General features: G+C 38.1%; 1 protein-coding gene across 2 annotated transcripts; it reads left to right on the top strand.

Moving 5' to 3' along the window:
* The first annotated feature begins 741 nt into the window (after positions 1-741).
* On the top strand, positions 742-17,978 carry LOC126374008 (mitochondrial 2-oxoglutarate/malate carrier protein-like). Of its 2 annotated transcripts, none has more exons than XM_050020454.1 (7): positions 742-950; positions 2,378-2,596; positions 6,776-6,955; positions 7,560-7,662; positions 11,520-11,638; positions 11,938-12,122; positions 17,376-17,978. In XM_050020454.1, the coding sequence occupies exons 1-6, from the start codon at positions 889-891 to the stop codon at positions 12,119-12,121; spliced, it is 867 nt and encodes a 288-aa protein (XP_049876411.1). In that variant the 5' UTR covers positions 742-888; the 3' UTR covers position 12,122; positions 17,376-17,978. The 2 variants fall into 2 exon arrangements, with proteins under 2 accessions (XP_049876411.1, XP_049876410.1); XM_050020453.1 differs by lacking the exon at positions 17,376-17,978 and adding an exon at positions 14,130-15,054.
* Positions 17,979-18,208: the final 230 nt, after the last annotated feature.

Genomic DNA, 18,208 nt, shown 5'->3' with positions numbered 1-18,208 from the left:
GTAAGGACTTTTCAGGCTTGAATCACCTGATTGTCCGAAAAAGTAAGATGATTCCGTGCTTCGGAGGGCACGTTAAGCCGTTGGTCCCGGCTATTAGCCGTAAAAACACCTCCACCAACCCGCATTGGAGCAGCGTGGTGGAGTATGCTCCATACCCCCTCCGGTTGATTGAGGGGAGGCCTGTGCCCAGCAGTGGGACGTATATAGGCTGTTTATGTTACAAGTTACGTAAGTTGATAACGTACCAAGTACATATTATATACTTATGTAGGTACTTTCCCCATCAGCAATTTGCAAAAAAGACAAAAGATTTCATAATATTTTTGCGAACGGCACAAATGTAGTAACTTCCGGTTTCCGGTGTTCTAAAATTCACCATTCATCGGCTAGATCATTGATGAAAAAAATACAACCAAGGAAAATGACAAAAAAATGCTTTAGTTATTGTTTGTTTAGTAGTTAGGTGATGGTGATGCGCGTATCCGAACTTTCGATTTGTGATTTGATGCCAATGATGCACGTGCACATTGCATGCGCATTATAATATTTAAATTGAAAAGGAATTACTAATAATCTTCTTAGAATATGCAAGATTTGGTTGGATGCCTTTATAAAATAATTTGAAGTTAGTGAAAACAATTGAAAGATTTTTATTTAAGATAAAGCTGTATGACTTAGTACCTTTGCGTATTCTATAGATGAATTGTAACAACAACAATTTAATGTCAAAGTCAATGTCAAACTGTCAAACCCAGCTGAAGCCGTAGTGATTACCTCTTTGGCTGAAGCGAAGGGTTACAGCCAGGTTTTTTATATTGATATTTTATAATCAAAAGTTTTTAATTTTCGCGATAGTTTGCCGATAGTGTATTTGTTAAGGAATTTACAATGAGTAAAAAGGAGCGGTATATTCCCAATGCTCTGAAATTCGCTTTCGGCGGATCAGCTGGGTATGTTATTTTAGTTTATGGATAAAACTTGTCCTTTACCCCATGAATCAATGTCAGTAATATTCATGATCACGTAAATCTACAACTGGGATATGTAATTTTAGGGGAGTAGAATTGGTCGTCGGTTTTATTTCATAATTCTCATTTATGTCAGGGCAAGCAAGAGTGATTGGTGTTTTCTACGACAATGAGACCTTGCACTGTTAGCAGCGTGACGCTAAATAGTTTCACAAACGAGAGTTCAATTATTATCATAACTTGACCTCGGATTTTAATTCATTTGATAATTTATCACCAGTTGTAGTTATGTAACTATGAACATGCTTGGTACCTATGCTAAATTATTCATAAAGAATATAGTCATAAAAATATTAACAGACTCAAAGGCTAACTAACATCCATAATATCTGTAGGGATGGGTACAGACAAGTCCCCAGAAGACAATATGCAACCATACTTGATATTGAAGTCATGAATTGGATAAGATGAACCATATGGTGACAGATTATCAGCCAATCACCAGACAGTGTATTTCTTTAGTTGACTCCTCAAAATACACTGCTGTCCACATTCTGTTTTCAATTACATCTACTCCCATTTAGACACATGAACATAAAGGGATAGTATTTACTAACAGAAGAGTTGAATCATTTTTCATATTTTGACCCATATTGGCCATAGACTCACTTGTCAATATCACGGTATATTTTTGTTATGATTGATGCTGAAGGCAAAAAAGAGCCCTAAGATTGAGTTTGCCTATAAGTTGCCTGTTGACTCTGGCCTTAAAGGTTGTTTTTAAAGGCAGTTTATATGAGCTCTGAAATAGAGACATCGGCAGGGAACTCCACTCCTTGGCCGTGCAAATAATGATGAGATGCGAAGTGCTTCATTCAAGTAAGTGGAAGATCCACAAAGTAGGGATGGAATCTTAAATTCCGCTGGTAAACAGACGATGGCCGGATGGGTTTCTGTACCTGATGAGCACATTTCCTAGATGACAACTTTTCCGGTATTATAGTTCTCTTATATTCTTAGGACATATTAAAAGTGGCTGCTAAAGTTACCCCATTTGAGAGTTGATCTCTACCAATATCTGCAATAAGAATCATTCTGATGTCCCTTTAGGTATAGAATAAGAAAACATACTACATATAGTAGACTCTCTGCTTCCTACCAGCAGCTGAGCCAGGTTTACCTCGCCCCCATCAGTCTTACTTTAGTCTTCAATTGTATGTGCATCAGAAGTCACACACACATGCGCATATATGATAATGTCAATGTGTATTGTTTGTGGGAAACAAGGTTTTTTGGATGTTGTAAAAAAAAACATTTATTTTCAAACTACAGTCCATAGATATGTTAGTATGACTAACTAGTTAGTGTCCAGGGAGTTTAGTTAATAAAGAGGTGTGTTTTTGTTACAGTATGTTAGCAACAGTGGTAGTGCAGCCTCTGGATCTGATCAAGAACCGCATGCAGTTGAGTAAGGGAGGTCGCTCAGCGTTCGCAGTAGCAGGGGAGATCGTGGCGCGGGAGGGTTTCATGGCCCTCTACACGGGGCTCTCAGCTGGCTTGCTACGCCAGGCCACCTATACGACTACGCGACTTGGCGTCTACAACTACCTCTTTGATTCTTATAAAGAGTGAGTACCAAATTACCAATGATGTTCTATAGCTATAGGGGAGATCGCAGCACAGAGTCTCTCGGCTGGCTTGCTACGCCTGGCCACCTATACGACTACGCGACTTGGCGTGTACAACTACCTCTTTGATTCTTATAAAGAGTGAGTACCAAATTACCAATGATGTTCTATAGCTATAGGGGAGATCGCAGCACAGAGTCTCTCAGCTGGCTTGCTACGCCAGGCCACCTATAGGACTACGCGACTTGGCGTCTACAATTACTTATTTGTTTCTTATAAAGAGTATCAGTAATGTTTTATAGCAGCAGGGGAGACTTTGACACGGGAGGGGATCTTCACCATCTACTCCAGTCTCTCCGCTGGCCTGCTACCTCAGACTATGTATAAATGGTTTTCAGTCAAGGATGTTTTAAGTATTGCAGTTTCTGTACCTTCCGTCTCCCTAACAGCCTCCGTGGACCGATGGGCTCAGGATTCGGAGGTCCCGAAATTCGAATTCATTTCGAGGTTTTCGAAATGAATTCGAAAACAAATTCGGCAATCATTGGTTTAGGCCTGTGCTGGATTCGAACCTGCGACCTCAAAGTGAGAGGCAAGCGTTCTACCACGGCTCAAATACCCACCCAAATACAAATATAGCCAGTCAAATATTCTATACCCTACTAGCTTTTGCCCGCGACTTCGTCCGCGTGGCGTGTTATAAAAGAGAGATCTTTGTCTGTGTGGGAGTGCATGTAAAATTTTAAACATCTAAATTATGCAGTTTAGATTTTTTCATAAAACATTTTTTTCCCGCTAACTCCCAGTTTTCAAAATACAGCCATAACTAAACTTTATATTCACTAAGGTATGCATGCATGCTAGATTGAAAACATCTACTCGTATCTTACGCGGTTTAGATTTTTTCATACAAATGTTTTTTCTCGCTAACTCCCGTTCCCGTGGGAATTTTGCAATATCCTGTTGCAACTAAGCTTTAAGTTTACTAAGGTACCTGCGTGCCAAATTTCAAGCGTCTATCTAAGTGGTTTAGATTTTTCATACAAAAGGATTTACCACTAATTCCCGTTCCCGCGGGAATTTCGGGAATTCCTTTCTTAGTGCACCTCTACGGTACCTAAGCTACGTCCCTTCCAAATTTCAAGTGCCTACGTTTAGCCGTTTAGGCTGTGCGTTGATATGTCAAGTCAGTTTCTCCTTTTATTATATTTAGATTATTGCTTATTGTATGGTGTCGTGTCATTGACTGACATTATGATCTTAACGTCGATAACAACGTATTGTTTGATAAAGACATGCAACAAGCATGTTTATGTAACACCGATTGTCACTTAGCAACGTCTGGTAACATAATGTTGTAACTTACATGTATTTTCAAACTATACGGAAAAATACCCGCGCCCGATGAATATAATATACGACTGACGACCCGTTTCAAGCGTCCAATTAGCTCACGACAACAAACTCTTCCCTCCCCCCTCTTCTCTTCTTTTTCTTCCCTCTTCCTTCCCTCTCCGGTTGATTGAGAGGAGGCCTGTGCTCATCAGTGGGACGTATATAGGCTATTTATGTTATGTTAACAAACTCTTCAGGGCCCTGAAACCGACCCCGCCGTGTTCAATAATTTCCCTCATTCACCGCTTCGATATCCCACTAGGGTCGATTAGTTCTTTCAAATATAATCCTCTCAGCCGACGCCCTGAGCCGAGGTTCGCGACCAACAGGCACCATCATTATCTCCCTAGCATTATCCCGTTTTTCACAAGGTCCGCTTACCTAACCTGAACATTTGACAGGTCCGAATTTTTACAGGAGCGACTGCCTGTCTGACCTTCCAACCCGCGAGGGAAAACCAGCACAATACAGATTAGGTCACATACCTCCGAAAATGATTTCTCTGGCTGGAATGTTGGTTTCCTCGCGATGTTTTTCTTCACCGCTGAGCACGTGATAATCATTTATGATCCAAACATGAATTCGAAAACAAATTCGACAATCATTGGTTTAGGCCCGTGCAGGATTCGAACCTGCGACCTCAAAGTGAGAGGCAAGCGTTCTACCAACTGGACTACCACGGCGCCCTAGACGTTCATAAAAAAACATAAAATATTTTTATAGAATTCAGAACTTTGGCTGCCTAATATCGGTTCCCAGACGGTTAATCCCATGCATTCATATCTTCTAAATAATCACTAACCTTATATTAACATTTTACAAAGTTTTTATTTAATTACTGCCTTCTTCTTCTTCTATCGTATGGGTTGTGAGCCATCAACCCTGGTGTTCGAGTTACTATTGAGCCGCCAAAGGCCCCTGACATAGCTCTGTGACGACTATTAACTTATATCAGTAAGTAGTAACCGGGACTACCAGTTTAAAGTGCCTTCCGAAGATCGAATCATCTTACTTTCGGACAATCTGGTGATCAGCCTGTAATGTCCTAACCAAACTAGGGATCACAAAGTAGTCCTTGTGATGTGTCCCGACCGGGATTTGAACCCAGGACCTCCGGATCGTGAGCCTACGCGCAACCCACTGAAGGCCGTCAATTACTGTCTTAAAACTGTTCAAAGGTAAATGCTGAATGTCAATGGGAATTTTTAAAATCTTTAAAAGATAAGTGATCAGGGGGGTAAAGAAGGCCGCATCGAAGCAATTCACCTAAGAAAGCAATAATGCAATTTGACATTTGCGCATATAAAAGTAAGTGCGCAATGCAAACAAATGTCAAATAGCAACATTGCTTTTTTAGATGAATTGCTTCGTTGTGCCCTTTTTAACCGCTCTACAGTCGACTGGCATGTAAAACTCTTTCTCTCTCTCTCTCCTTGGTATTTATTATTCCCATCTGATGGTGGGCTCTGCCTTCTTCGTACTCCTCTTCCACTTAGCTCTATCAGACGTGTCGTTCTCGGAGACATTGCACATTCACAGGTCCCTTTTGACCACATCCGCCCATCTTGTTTTTGGTCGTTCTCTTGGGCTAAGCATTGGTATGTTTAGATAGTTAAACAAAAACTTTACAAAAAAGGTTATTATAAAGTTAGTGATTATTTAGAAGATATGAATGCATGGGATTAACTGTCTGAGAACTGATATTAGGCAGCTAAATTACTCAATTGTATACCAATATTTTATGTTTATTTTTTTATTTTTTTTAAAGAACGTCTAGGGCCCTGTGCCGAGGTTTTTCTTGCAGCTTCTTTTCCCCGGCTATACAGGTTGTGAGAAGCTGCAGTAGTTTTAGGCGGATGAGACGTTCGTTATGTAAAATTGACGATTCAAAGTGTAACTATGTTACCTACTGAAAATAGTATTTTATGCAACAGTTGTATAAGAAGGGTCAAAAAATGCGAGTGGCGTGAGTTGCGATGTGAGCCACGCATCGCAATAAGAGACGCCACGAGCATTTTTTGACCTAGTTATACAACGTTGCATACAATACTTTTTCTACGACGACGTAATTTTAAATGAAACAAACGAAACACAAAAATTTTCCAATTTATTTTCCAACGCGCGGGAAAATGGCGGCAAATGTATACTTTTTTTTTATAGTATATCTATGGCACCAAACAAAGTAAAGGTGCCAGTTTCCAGGTCAAAAAAAAAAACAACAACAATGCTTTTTTGGCGACATTATAGTACAGTTACACTTTGTAAACAATGCTTTTATAGGCCATAGAGCGTACACTTTTTCAAAGAGTTTAATTATGTATGTACTTATATTAGACTTTTTGGTTATTTAAATGCCAGATTAAAGTAGAGGAGTAGAAAAAAGATATTTTTGAATTTGAATTGGCTGTAACGTTACCCACATAATCTGGGGGTCTTCTTTTTACGTGCCCAAACCAACGGAGCCTGCTCTCTTGTAGCTTTTCGGAGATGTCGCGTACGCCGAGACTGCCGCGCACGTATGGCTGGCGTGTAAACGTGTGGCGTGTGTGGCGCGACTTGTGCTGAGTGAGGCCCTTTTAACTCAGGACGTCCACCACCACCTTATGGTCATTTCGACAAACATCCGTCTTGCTTTTCTGTAATTGTTTTAATGGAAATTTGATATGATGTTGTTGTTTTTTTTTTGTGTGTGGCGTCCTTTTATAATAAACTTTTTCTATTCTATTCTAAAACAGGTTTATTTTTATTCCGGGTATTAACAGCTCTCATTTTTATTGTTTGCAGAACTCATGGCGGCGTCGCGCCTGGGTTTGGCACCAAGACGCTGTTGGGCGTCGCCGCCGGGTCTGTCGGCTCCTTCATCGGCACCCCAGCTGAGGTGGCCCTCATCAGAATGACGAGCGACGGGCGCCTACCAAAAGAACAACGGAGGAACTACAAAAACGTTGCCGACGCACTCATGAGGTGAGATTGTATTTGTTTGCTGGTTTGGTCACTTCAGGACCCCGATATCGACCCCGCCGGCGTGGTCGACGATTTGTCTCAATCAGCGCTTATCGCTATCGACCCACTAGGGTCGATTAATTCTTTCAAATATTTTTCCTCTCAGACGACGCCCTGAGCCGAGGTTCGCGCCCAACTGGGCACCCTCAGGCCTGTTTTCTTAAACGTTGGGTACAACGTTTCTCGTTGTCAACGTTCCTTTCCTAGTTTCGTTAGGACATTACAGGCTGATCACCTGATTGTTCAAAAAGTAAGATGATCCGTGCTTCGGAAGGCACGTTAAGCCATTGGTCCCGGTTAATACTTACTTGTGTAAGTAAGTAGTCGTTACATGAGTCATGCCAGGGGCCTATGGCGTATTATATAAGGCCTATTAATCCTGATACCAGGGTTGATGAGGTTGGTAATCCACCTCACAGCCCATACGGGAGAAGAATAATATTTTTTAATATTAGTGTTCTTTTTTATATTATTGCCCGTGTGGTATCTGTCCTGTGTTAAATTTAATGTACCTGTCTGTGTCTGTGGTGTCCAAAAATAATAAATAATTCTTTTTTTCTTTCAGGATAGTAAAAGAAGAAGGCGTATTGAAATTGTGGAGGGGAGCCACGCCAACAGTAGCGCGTGCGATGGTTGTAAATGCCGCACAGCTCGGCACATATTCACAGGTAAAATAGTTTTTTTTTACTTTAACTACTTGGCCGGACCAATGGAGTGCCGGTTGGTTGTCGCGACCTGATTGGCCGTTTCTATGGCTAGAATAATCGGGTCGTCAGGATTGTGGTAGGAGTTAAGTGTACGGCTCACGACCTATCCAACGTTGGTCTAACAGAAAGCTCGGTGAGGTGCGGGTACTTAGTTCATCTTGCGATGTTCTTCGATCGTGTGGGTTGTGAGGTGGAGCACCAACCTCATCAACCCTGGTGTCAGGGTTACTATTGAGCCACCAAAGGCCCCTGACATGGCTCATGTAACGACTACTTACTTACATCAGGAAGTAATAACCGGGACCAACGGCTTGACGTGCCTTCCGAAGCACGGATCATCTTACTTTCCGAGAATTAGGTGATCAGCCTGTAAAGTCCTAACCGAACTAGGGACCACAAAGTAATTTTTGTGATATGTCCCCACCGGGAGTCGAACCCAGGACCTCCGGATCGTGAGCCCAACGCTCGACCACGGTGGTCGTTCCACGGTGATCTTGCGATGGATATACCTCTAAGACTTCCCCGATTGAGATATTGTCGTGAGCTTATATATTTTTATAGGTCACCTCTCTAACTTAGGGTGGTAATGGTGCTAATTCCTGTAAATACCATCTAATTTTATTTTAAGTTATATCTGTCATTTTCTTATCCGCCGAAAAGGAAAGGGACGGATAATCGACAAGCATAAAATTTATGGAACACACGTCAATTTTAAGTACAAATCTAAACCAACCGTCTAAAAATTTTACATCAGTCAATAACCCGACACAGTTAAGTAGACAGCACGTCAAACGGATTGCATACCAGCGACGTACCTTTTTGATTCGCCCGGGTTATTCATTCATTTACTCATTCTTCCTAAAATTAAGAGCTGTGAATCATCCGTCCCTTTCCTTTTCGACGGATATGAAAATGACGGATATAACTTAAAATAAAATTAGGCGGTGTCTGCAGGAATCGGGGCCATTAATAAACTAATCTCAGCTGAGACTGCCCTTAAGATCATGCTCTGTTTTTATATGAGAACTGTCACATCTTGAGGGCAGTCTCGAAGCTGAGATTAGTTTATTAATACCACCCTTAGTCCAGCGAAAAAAATAAAATAAGAATTCGCTCAAGTGTTTTGAAAGATAAGTTAATTCTTTCGTAAGACATGTTAACCGCGTCTTTATCGTTATGTCAGACAAATTGACCATTATCATACGCATTATGTTATCTTATCGTTGTAGTATTACATATTTCATCATGAATTATGGATACCTACTTGACTGATAAGATACGAGTGATGTGCCGTCTCTCGGTAAGGGCGAGATTTGTTTGACACATTGGACACAATGGCCCCGATTCCTGCAGACACCTCCTAATTTTACTTTAAGTTATGTACCTGTCATTTTCTTATCCGCCGAAAAGGAAAGGGACGGATGATTGACAGCTCTTAATTTTAGGAAGAATGAGTATTTGAGTGTTTAAGGTCCAATTTTGAGAAAAAAAAATACACCTTGTTAGATTGAGGGGTCCATATTGGCTCGCATAAAATTGTTCTTCCTAAATTTTTTCTTCATAGCATTTTTTCTTCATAATCAACACTATTCATAAAAAATTTGTTCATATTTTTTTTCATAAAATTTTTGTTCCTTATTTTGTTATTCCTATCCTACATTGTTTATAAAATTACTCGTCATAAAGTTTTTACTCAGAATATTCTTAATACATATTTTTATTTTTAATAATATTTTAGTTCCGAAATATTATTTTGGAGGAGCTCGATGGCACAGTAATTTATTTGTCTTTAACCTGATATGTTTTTAATGTGTACTACAATTTTTATCAACAATTTAATTCTAGAAATTAGTTTCTGGCGCTTCGCCGACCGCTGCCGCGGCACGCTAGCTACGGTCGCTTGGCTCGCGCGTTGTGTGGTCACAGTTCTAACCTAACCTACACTTGGCTCTGTCTGGTAGCATTTCATTTCTAGTTGCAATTTAATAGTCAGTGAAGTCGCATTTTTATTCTAAAATAGTTGAAAGCATTTTTGAAATCGGATTAGTTGTACCGGATATTACTTTCTACTTACAAACAAACTTACATACAAATGTTGCTTTATTTTATTTTTATGAGTACCAAATATTGTATTATGTATATGAATAATTTATGAAGAGCATACATTGTGCTCTATATATAGAAATATATGAAGTAAAATTTTATGAAGCAGAAATTTATGAGGTAGGTAATTGTTTATGAATAAAGAGTATTAGTAGTAACTACGTTAGGAAGAGTAAGTTTTTATGATTAGTGAGTCTTATGAAGAAAATTTTTATGAGAAACATTTTATGAACTTCAATGTTATGAATAAAAAAAATATGTGAACAAAGGGGCTCCCTAGATTAAGGTTTGCAATGCGACTCGTTCTATTCAAATTGTAACAGTAGTTTTATACAGTACAATGAGTAAATGAATGAATAACCCAGGCGAATCGAAAAGGTACCTCGCTGGTATGCAAACCGTTTGACGTGTGCTGTCAATTTAATTCTGTCGGATTATTAGCCAATGTAAAATTTTTTGACGATTTTTATAGGGTTGCGTTAGATTTGTGCTTAAAAATGACGTGTGTTCGATAAATTTTGTGCTTTTCAATTACCCGTCCCTTTCCTTTTCGGCGGATAAGAAAATGACAGATATAACTTAAAATAAAATTAGATAGTGTCTACAGGAATTAGCACCAATAGTTAAACAAGGCGATTTGGATTTAAAAGGACATTCGGTCATACCATTTTAAAAATGGTGATCTTCATTAGGCTACTTGACAACCTAGTGGAATGATACTTTTTACGAAACGTCAAAACGAAAGCTTTCTTTAAAGTTTGTATGAAAAAAAAGTTGGGTTGTGAGGTGGATTACCAACCCCATCAACCGTGGTTTCAGGGTTATTATTGAGCCGCCATACGCCCCTGACATGACTCATGTAACGACTACGTACTTACATCGGTAAATAGTAGCCGGGACCAACGGCTTAACGTGCCTTCGGAAGCACGGATCATCTTACTTTCGGACAATCCGGTGATTAGCCTGTAATGTCCTAACCAAACTAGGGATCACAAACAAATTTTTGTGATTTGTCCCCACCGGGATTCGAACCCGAGACCTCCGGATCGTGAGCACAACGCTCAACCACTGGACGACGGTGGCCGTTGAGATCCTCATTAGGCTACTTGACAACCTAGTGATATGAGATACTTTTTACGAAACGTCAAAACGAAAGTTTTGGAGTTTGTATGGAAACACTCGTCATCAATAAAAGCGGTCAAACGTCGTACTCATTGTTACTTAATTCGAAAAGTAAAATGAGATTGATTTTTGATCATCTTAGACGAGCTTCGGTTTCTAGATTAGCATTTTTAACCCCCGACGCAAAAACAACGGGGTCTTATAAGTTTGACGTGTCTGTGTGTGTGTAAATGTGTATGTGTCTGTCTGTGGCATCGTAGCTCCCAAACGGATGATGCGATTTTAATACGGCTTTTTTGTTTGAAAGATATATCAGTCGAGAGAGTTTTTACCTATGTTTGGTGGAAATCGGTTAAGGTCTTCAAGGTCATCAGGTCGTTTGTTAAGTGTGATAGGAATGTTACACGCTCAGTTTGCTTGCAAGATGTGAGTTGAAATTATTTTTTGTTTTTTATAGGGTTTAGCATTTTTAACCAATTGTCATAATAATTGAGTACTTTTTTTGGTCGGGGGTTTTTTAAATTTTTAATTTTATAATTTATCCTTGACCCAGTCAAATACCCCTATTGTAATGTGACCATGTTACGTCGCAGGCCCGGGAGATGTTCCAGGTGTACATAGCTGATGGGGTCTTCCTGCACTTCTGCGCGTCGATGGTCTCCGGCCTGATCACCACCATAGCCTCCATGCCGGTGGACATCATCAAAACCAAGTAATGTCAATCAATATTTGTGTGTGTGTGTGTGTGTATCTGTCTGTTTATTTGTTTGTCTTTAAAGGCAAAATAGAGCGACAAATTGATGTCATTTTGTAAGAGAAGGAATGGAGAGTGATATAGGCAATTTTTTGTCTATTAATAAAACATACATAGCATGGCTCCATCACAGCACAAGCTGAGCCATTTCCTTTTGCCCGTATTCGTAATATTCATAATTACCTAGTTCTTATAGCAAATGTAAAATGTTACTGGCAATAAATTTATGTTATTCTTATTCTATATATTTTTTACAGGATCCAAAGCGCAGCGAAGGGTCAGAATCAAATTGAGGTAGTTACCAGCCTTATTCGCAACGAGGGAGTACTAGCCCTTTGGAAAGGATTCCTCCCGTATTACGCTCGTCTCGGTCCGCACACCGTTCTTACCTTCATCTTCTTAGAGCAGTTGAATTCTGCCTATTTGAAGTATACGGAATAAGGTAAGAAATAACATGGAACGTACTTGTAACATTTGAACGTGGGACGTAACATGCAGCATGTCACTTGTAACATTCGGACGTGGGACGTAACATGCAACATTTCACTTGTAACATATTAAACAAATTATTAAATAAGCATTATGGAACATACGAAGATTACTTGTAACAGATGCTATTTAACGAAACAGATGCCAAACATTCTACAGGGTTGTTAGTGACATCGTAACGAAAACTTTGAGGGATGAGTCAGGCCATGATTCTGAGTTAATATCAAGTGGAATTTTCCGTCGCAAAATTATGGGACTGAAAATAATAATAAAAAATACTCAAATTTTCATGAATTTTTGGACAGGAAATTCCACTTGATACCAACTCAGAATCATGGTCTGAATTATCCCTCGAAGTTTTCGTTACGATGTCACTAACACCCGTACCTGTATGGCTATCTGTATCTACTTGTACACGGTGTAAGTGATATCATAACGTATACTGAGGAGATTCGGCTTATAAATCTGAGTTAATCATCATCAGCCCATCAACGTCCCCACTGCCCCAGCACGGGCCTTCCCTATGGATGGATAGGGAGATCGGGCCTTAAACCGTCACGCGGGCCCAGTGCGGATTGATGGTTATTAACGACTGCTACTGCAGCCGGGACCAACGGCTTAACGTGCCTTCCGAAGCACGGAGGAGCTCGAGATGAAAAATTTTTTGTGGTCACCCATCCTATGACCGGCCCTTGCGAAAGTTGCTTAACTTCAACAATCGCAGATCGAGCGCGTTTACCGCTGCGCCACCGAGCTCCTCAAGTGGAATTCCCCATCGATGTCGCGATGACGATATCACTTACACCCTGTACATTTATTTGTGATAAATCCAGGAATGTGCCATTTCACATTTTTATAGGGTTTTTGTAACATTCACTTTTGATTTTTTATCATAATCGACCCAAATTAACCTATCGTGCCTATTATGCCTGTCCTACCTGTTTCACAGCCTGGGTAACTGGGTCACGGCTAAGGTCCCAGATCGGCAGTGACATCGTATATAAACAAATAGACTACCAATCTGTAAAAAAACGTTCATGGCGCATCTTGATGTCTCAAGATCGAATTTAGTTTAGCAAAGGGCGTAATGACGACGCTACAAGCGATTTTATCTTTATTTTAACAACCATAATATTTTAATTTGAGCGAATGGACTTATACTATATACATAAGTTAATGTATGCGTATTTACAAAACGAATCGGACGCTTTTTTTTTAAAGAAAAAAGCTCCGTAGCGTTTGGGAGTCTATTTGTTTATAGTATGTCAATGCAGGATGTGTGTGCGCACTGAGAGATGACCTCGCAAATTCGTGAATGGAATATTGTAGGTTTTATTAGGAGTTGTTAAACAAATGTAGAACTGTGTCCTGAAATAATTAAAAAGATGAATTGTGTGATCTCTCAGTTCTACATTTGTTTTACAACTCCTACTAATACATACATAAATACATAAACTCACGCCCGTAATCCCTAATGGGGTAGGCAGAGCCATAAGTAATCAAAGACAACTCGCAGCCACTGTTGATACGATGTCGTAAGCTGGATATGATGAACCTTATGGTGATAAGGGATCAGCCTATCGCCCATAACATTAGACCATCATGTTAGAGGACACAATCCCTCTGTCGGTTTTTACGACATACCCGGGAAGACAAGCAGCTGAACGTTTTCTATGTTTTTTGTTTGCTCCCAGAAAAGCATAGACAACTCGTACTAAAACCTACAATATTCCATTCACGAATTTGCGAGGTGATCTCGTGCACACGCACATAATGCAGGGGGGTTAAAATGGCCACATCGAAGCAATTCATCTAAGAACGCAATATTGCAATTTGACATTTGTTTGCATTGCGCAATTTTATATGCGCAAATTGTTTCGACGTGGCGCTTTTAACCTCCCAGATCGATATTGTTCGTTACCTTTATCAGTTCCTATCCTTATCCAATACTTTCCCGCAGGGTGGTCGTATCTCTACCGGGTGATCCACAACTGTTCAAGAATTAGAAACATTTTGATATTGACTACAAAATCAGTCGAAGTTTATTTTTTATTATTTATTATATTTTTTGTATAATTCTTTTGACGAGAATATCGATTCATAATTTGTTGTTAACAGTAATCGATATTTCTAACTTTATTTTTTTTTTAATATTTTTTGAAGATTTTATTGTACATGGCACTAGATCTTTGAGCCATATGACAATGTGTGAAAAGTATTTTAGGTTTGGTGGATACCTTTAAAGTGTGCTAATACTTAAGAGGAACAGGTTTCGGTGTTTCTTTTGTAAATAATCTTATATTCACAAGGTCAGAGAAATTGTAGAAGGGAGTTGTCTATAGGTTAGTTTTACACTAGATTTTTTCTGTCATTTTTTATGGGAGGTATTTGTATACGTACAGACATATCTACTCACAGCCGCACATGCATATGAAAACATCTACTACTCTATAAAATACAAATAAAACACGAACAAACGTTCATGTACTTTCGACAGAGAGGATCTTGTGTGCTTGGCATCTTCAATCTATAATTTCTCTAGAGATACAGAGTGTTCCTACAATAGTGACAAGTGAAAGTTAGAGCACCCTTTGAATCACACCATTTACGTATGCTTCGCAATTTTTAGTTATTTTCAAAATATAACCATTTTTCTAGATTTCGTTCCATCTATCTTTTTTTATTTTACTTCATAGTTATTGGTTAGGAGGTCCAAGTAGATGGAGATAAAAACATAAAAACTAGGCAGTAAGTTACTGGATGTCATAGTACGAATTTGATAAAAAAAATACTGTTTTTTTACATTAAAGTTGTTATGTATCTTATGGTAGTTATTTCAAAAATGCTCCTTTTATGGCGCAAAAAAACTAAGTTAATAAAACTCAGTGTAAGGTTAGGTTAGATTTGAGGGAAAAATCGTCATTCTCATAGATTGTAACTGGTTCTTTATTTAATTGTCAAAATGACGTAACCTAAAAGTAGTTGTTTTCTGGGAAATGCATTTACTTATTTTTTTTTCTATTTATTCTGCAATTAGTGAGGGTAGGGTTTTGATTTTATTTTTAATTATGTTGGCTAAATTACTAGGTTTTTTTTACTGTTTTTGTACAATAATATTTATTGAGTTTTTCTGTATGTGTAGTCAAAATTCAGTTGTCTATATTTTAAACGTTTTCAAAACGCCTGAAGCCTTTTCTCAATTTTTGTGATTTTTATCTAATGAGAATTGTTTCTCTCTTTATTTAAGAGCTGCGCTATTGTCGGTGGAGTAATCGCATTCATTACTCCATAGATAGAGCGTGTAGAACGGTGGTTGCCCCAATCGCCTTCCGTTCCGCAGTACACCGACCAATTTCTCAATCGGTGATATTCCTCGGCCTCCAACCAGTACTGATACCGCTGCTGCCGGCATCAAGGGTGAGAATTGTTTAATGATTCAAAAACTATAGATAAAAAAAAACACAATTTAATCATTTTAACGGTCTTCTTCGTACTGACTGTCGTAGCAATGCTTAGTTCCGCTACCCTTTCATGACAAAATTACGCAAGCCAGGTTACGTTGTTTTGTATAACTACGGTCTATCATGTTATAATCCAAGAAGAAATTTTAATGGCGTCACAGTAAAATAACGCAGACCGGAGTTGCTGCGTTTTATCGTAACCTTTTACCCTTCATTTGCGAGCTTAAAATTTCATAATAACGTATTATAAGGTTGCGTTGTTTTGTCACGACTTGGGATTGCAATATCAGGACTAAGTGCTACGACTAAGATCAGAAAATACGGGAAATGCGACATTGTTTTGAGAGGGGCTTTTGGCGGTGTGAAAATTCTAACAACTAAGCTTTGTTCATAAAATTTGACTACACTAAACCCTTGCATAGGTATATACTTCCTAATTATATATAGATATGTCTGTGTTAGCAATAAACGACTGTTATATACAGGGTGTTTGTGACATCGTAACGAAAACTTTGAAGAATGATTCATGCCATGATTCTGACTTGATATCAAGTGGAATTTTCCGTCGCAAAAGTATGGAAAAGAACAAAAAAAATCATGAATTTTCCGACAAAAAATTCCACTTGATATCAACTCAAAATCATGGTCTGAACCATCCCCCTCAGTATTCGTTACGCTAACACCCATACATACATGTATGGCTACCGTAACGAATACTGAGAGGGATGATTCATCTGATTATTCTGAGTTAATATCAAGTGGAAATTGTGATCGCAAAAGTATAGAATTGATAATAATAATAAAAAAACTAAAAAAAAAACATGAATTTGGCGACGGAAAATTCCACTTGGATATTAACTCAGAATCATGGTCTGAACTATCCCCTTTAATATTCGTTACGATGTCACTAACACCCTGTATACCAAGTGTCTCTACTCGGCTATTAATATAGAAACTATAATTAGCAGCTGAATCGCCATTGACCCCGAGACACGCCTGCGAATTCCGCAGCAGTACTGTAACTGCGAGCGGGATGTTTTAATTTTGTAAATATTTTTGTACAAAAACAGTAAATCAACTAAGAATTAAGCGCTTTAAAATATTTAAATGTACTTCCTCGGAAATATCTACTTTTAAGTTACGTTATTTGTCCCGAGAGGGTAGCGGGTTCCTGTGACAAAACAACGTAACTTTATAATTTGTTATTTTCTATCTCAAGCTCGCAAAGGAGGGCGGAATATAGAGTATGGTAAAACGCCACAACTCTGGTTTGCGCAATTTTACTGCGACACCATTGAAATATTAAACCAGTCTTATGTTACGTTTATTTAATTATGTTCTTTTTTCTTGAATTATATGATAGACCGTAGTTAGAAACAAAGTAATCCGTATTGCGTTATTTTGTCAAAAAAAGGATAGATCTAGGAAATTAAGGAATAGTTCTGAAACATTCGATAAATAAAAACATCAAAAGGAAAGATATCGAAAGTATTATTATTACTAAAGCAAGGTATGAAATCTAGAAAAACATTTAAAGTCAGTCATAACCATAACTCGAAAACGAAAAAAAAAAATTGAATACAAAAGCCTATAACAGGTTTACCCCTAGAAGTCCAGTCTCTGGATTTCTACTCGTCACTAACTCTTTTTTGACTACCCGCATAAATAAACATTGACTCAAATGTGTTAGTAAATTATTTATTTCTAGTGTTAGTATAAAATAAAAACAACAATATATGTTATAGGTATTTACGAAAGAACACCAAGGCAAAAATGGCACAAAATCTAGCAACATCGTTAAGAAATTTAGAATTTAACGACAAAAGAGATTATGTTTGGGTGACATAATATAATGTTACCCAATTAAAAAAAACAATATGTTGGCTTTAGTAGTCGGTAGAATTTAGAATTTGTGTAAAAATGTATTACATACTTAATGAAGAGCACAATAATAGGTAAAATCTCAATAAAATGCATTTTTCGAATGATGTCTGCCAAACTAAACATTTATACGATTTTTATACCATTATATTGATTTTTATTAGGAATGAAATCTAGCATCGTTTCATTTGTTTCACATTTTTAGTTCATGCAATTTTTGATAGTGAGTACAAATTAACTATTCCATATTTTTATAAAATAATATATTTTTTATTTTCTTTTTTCATTTAGAAACGCTATTGTTCCTTTATCAGTAAAACTGTATACCACGTGATAAAAAGTTGTTATACATGATGTTATAGTGTTAAATATATATTTTTATATCAATTTATTATTTGTGACTAACGTAGGCGAGTTTTGTAAAATTTTGTTGTAGTTTAGTTATTGAAGAAAATTGTTTTGAATAATTAATGAGTTTTATTTAAACTACCCTCTACCTATTGCATCATTATTCATCATTCATCAACGATGGGTAAATTCTTCTTATCGTGTGGGTTGTGAGATGGAATACCAACCTCATCAAAACAAAACTAAAACTTTCAACAAAAAAAAATAATTCTAAAGTCTTAAACTTTATCACGTGATGAATGTCATAATACGTTGAGTTTGATGAATGCAGAGCGGGGAAAGTAGCCAA

This window comes from Pectinophora gossypiella, chromosome 16 (genome assembly GCF_024362695.1).
Source record: "Pectinophora gossypiella chromosome 16, ilPecGoss1.1, whole genome shotgun sequence".
Classification (NCBI taxonomy): domain Eukaryota; kingdom Metazoa; phylum Arthropoda; class Insecta; order Lepidoptera; family Gelechiidae; genus Pectinophora; species Pectinophora gossypiella.
Note: the sequence above shows the minus strand (reverse complement) of the source record. Positions and strands in the feature narration are given on the sequence as shown.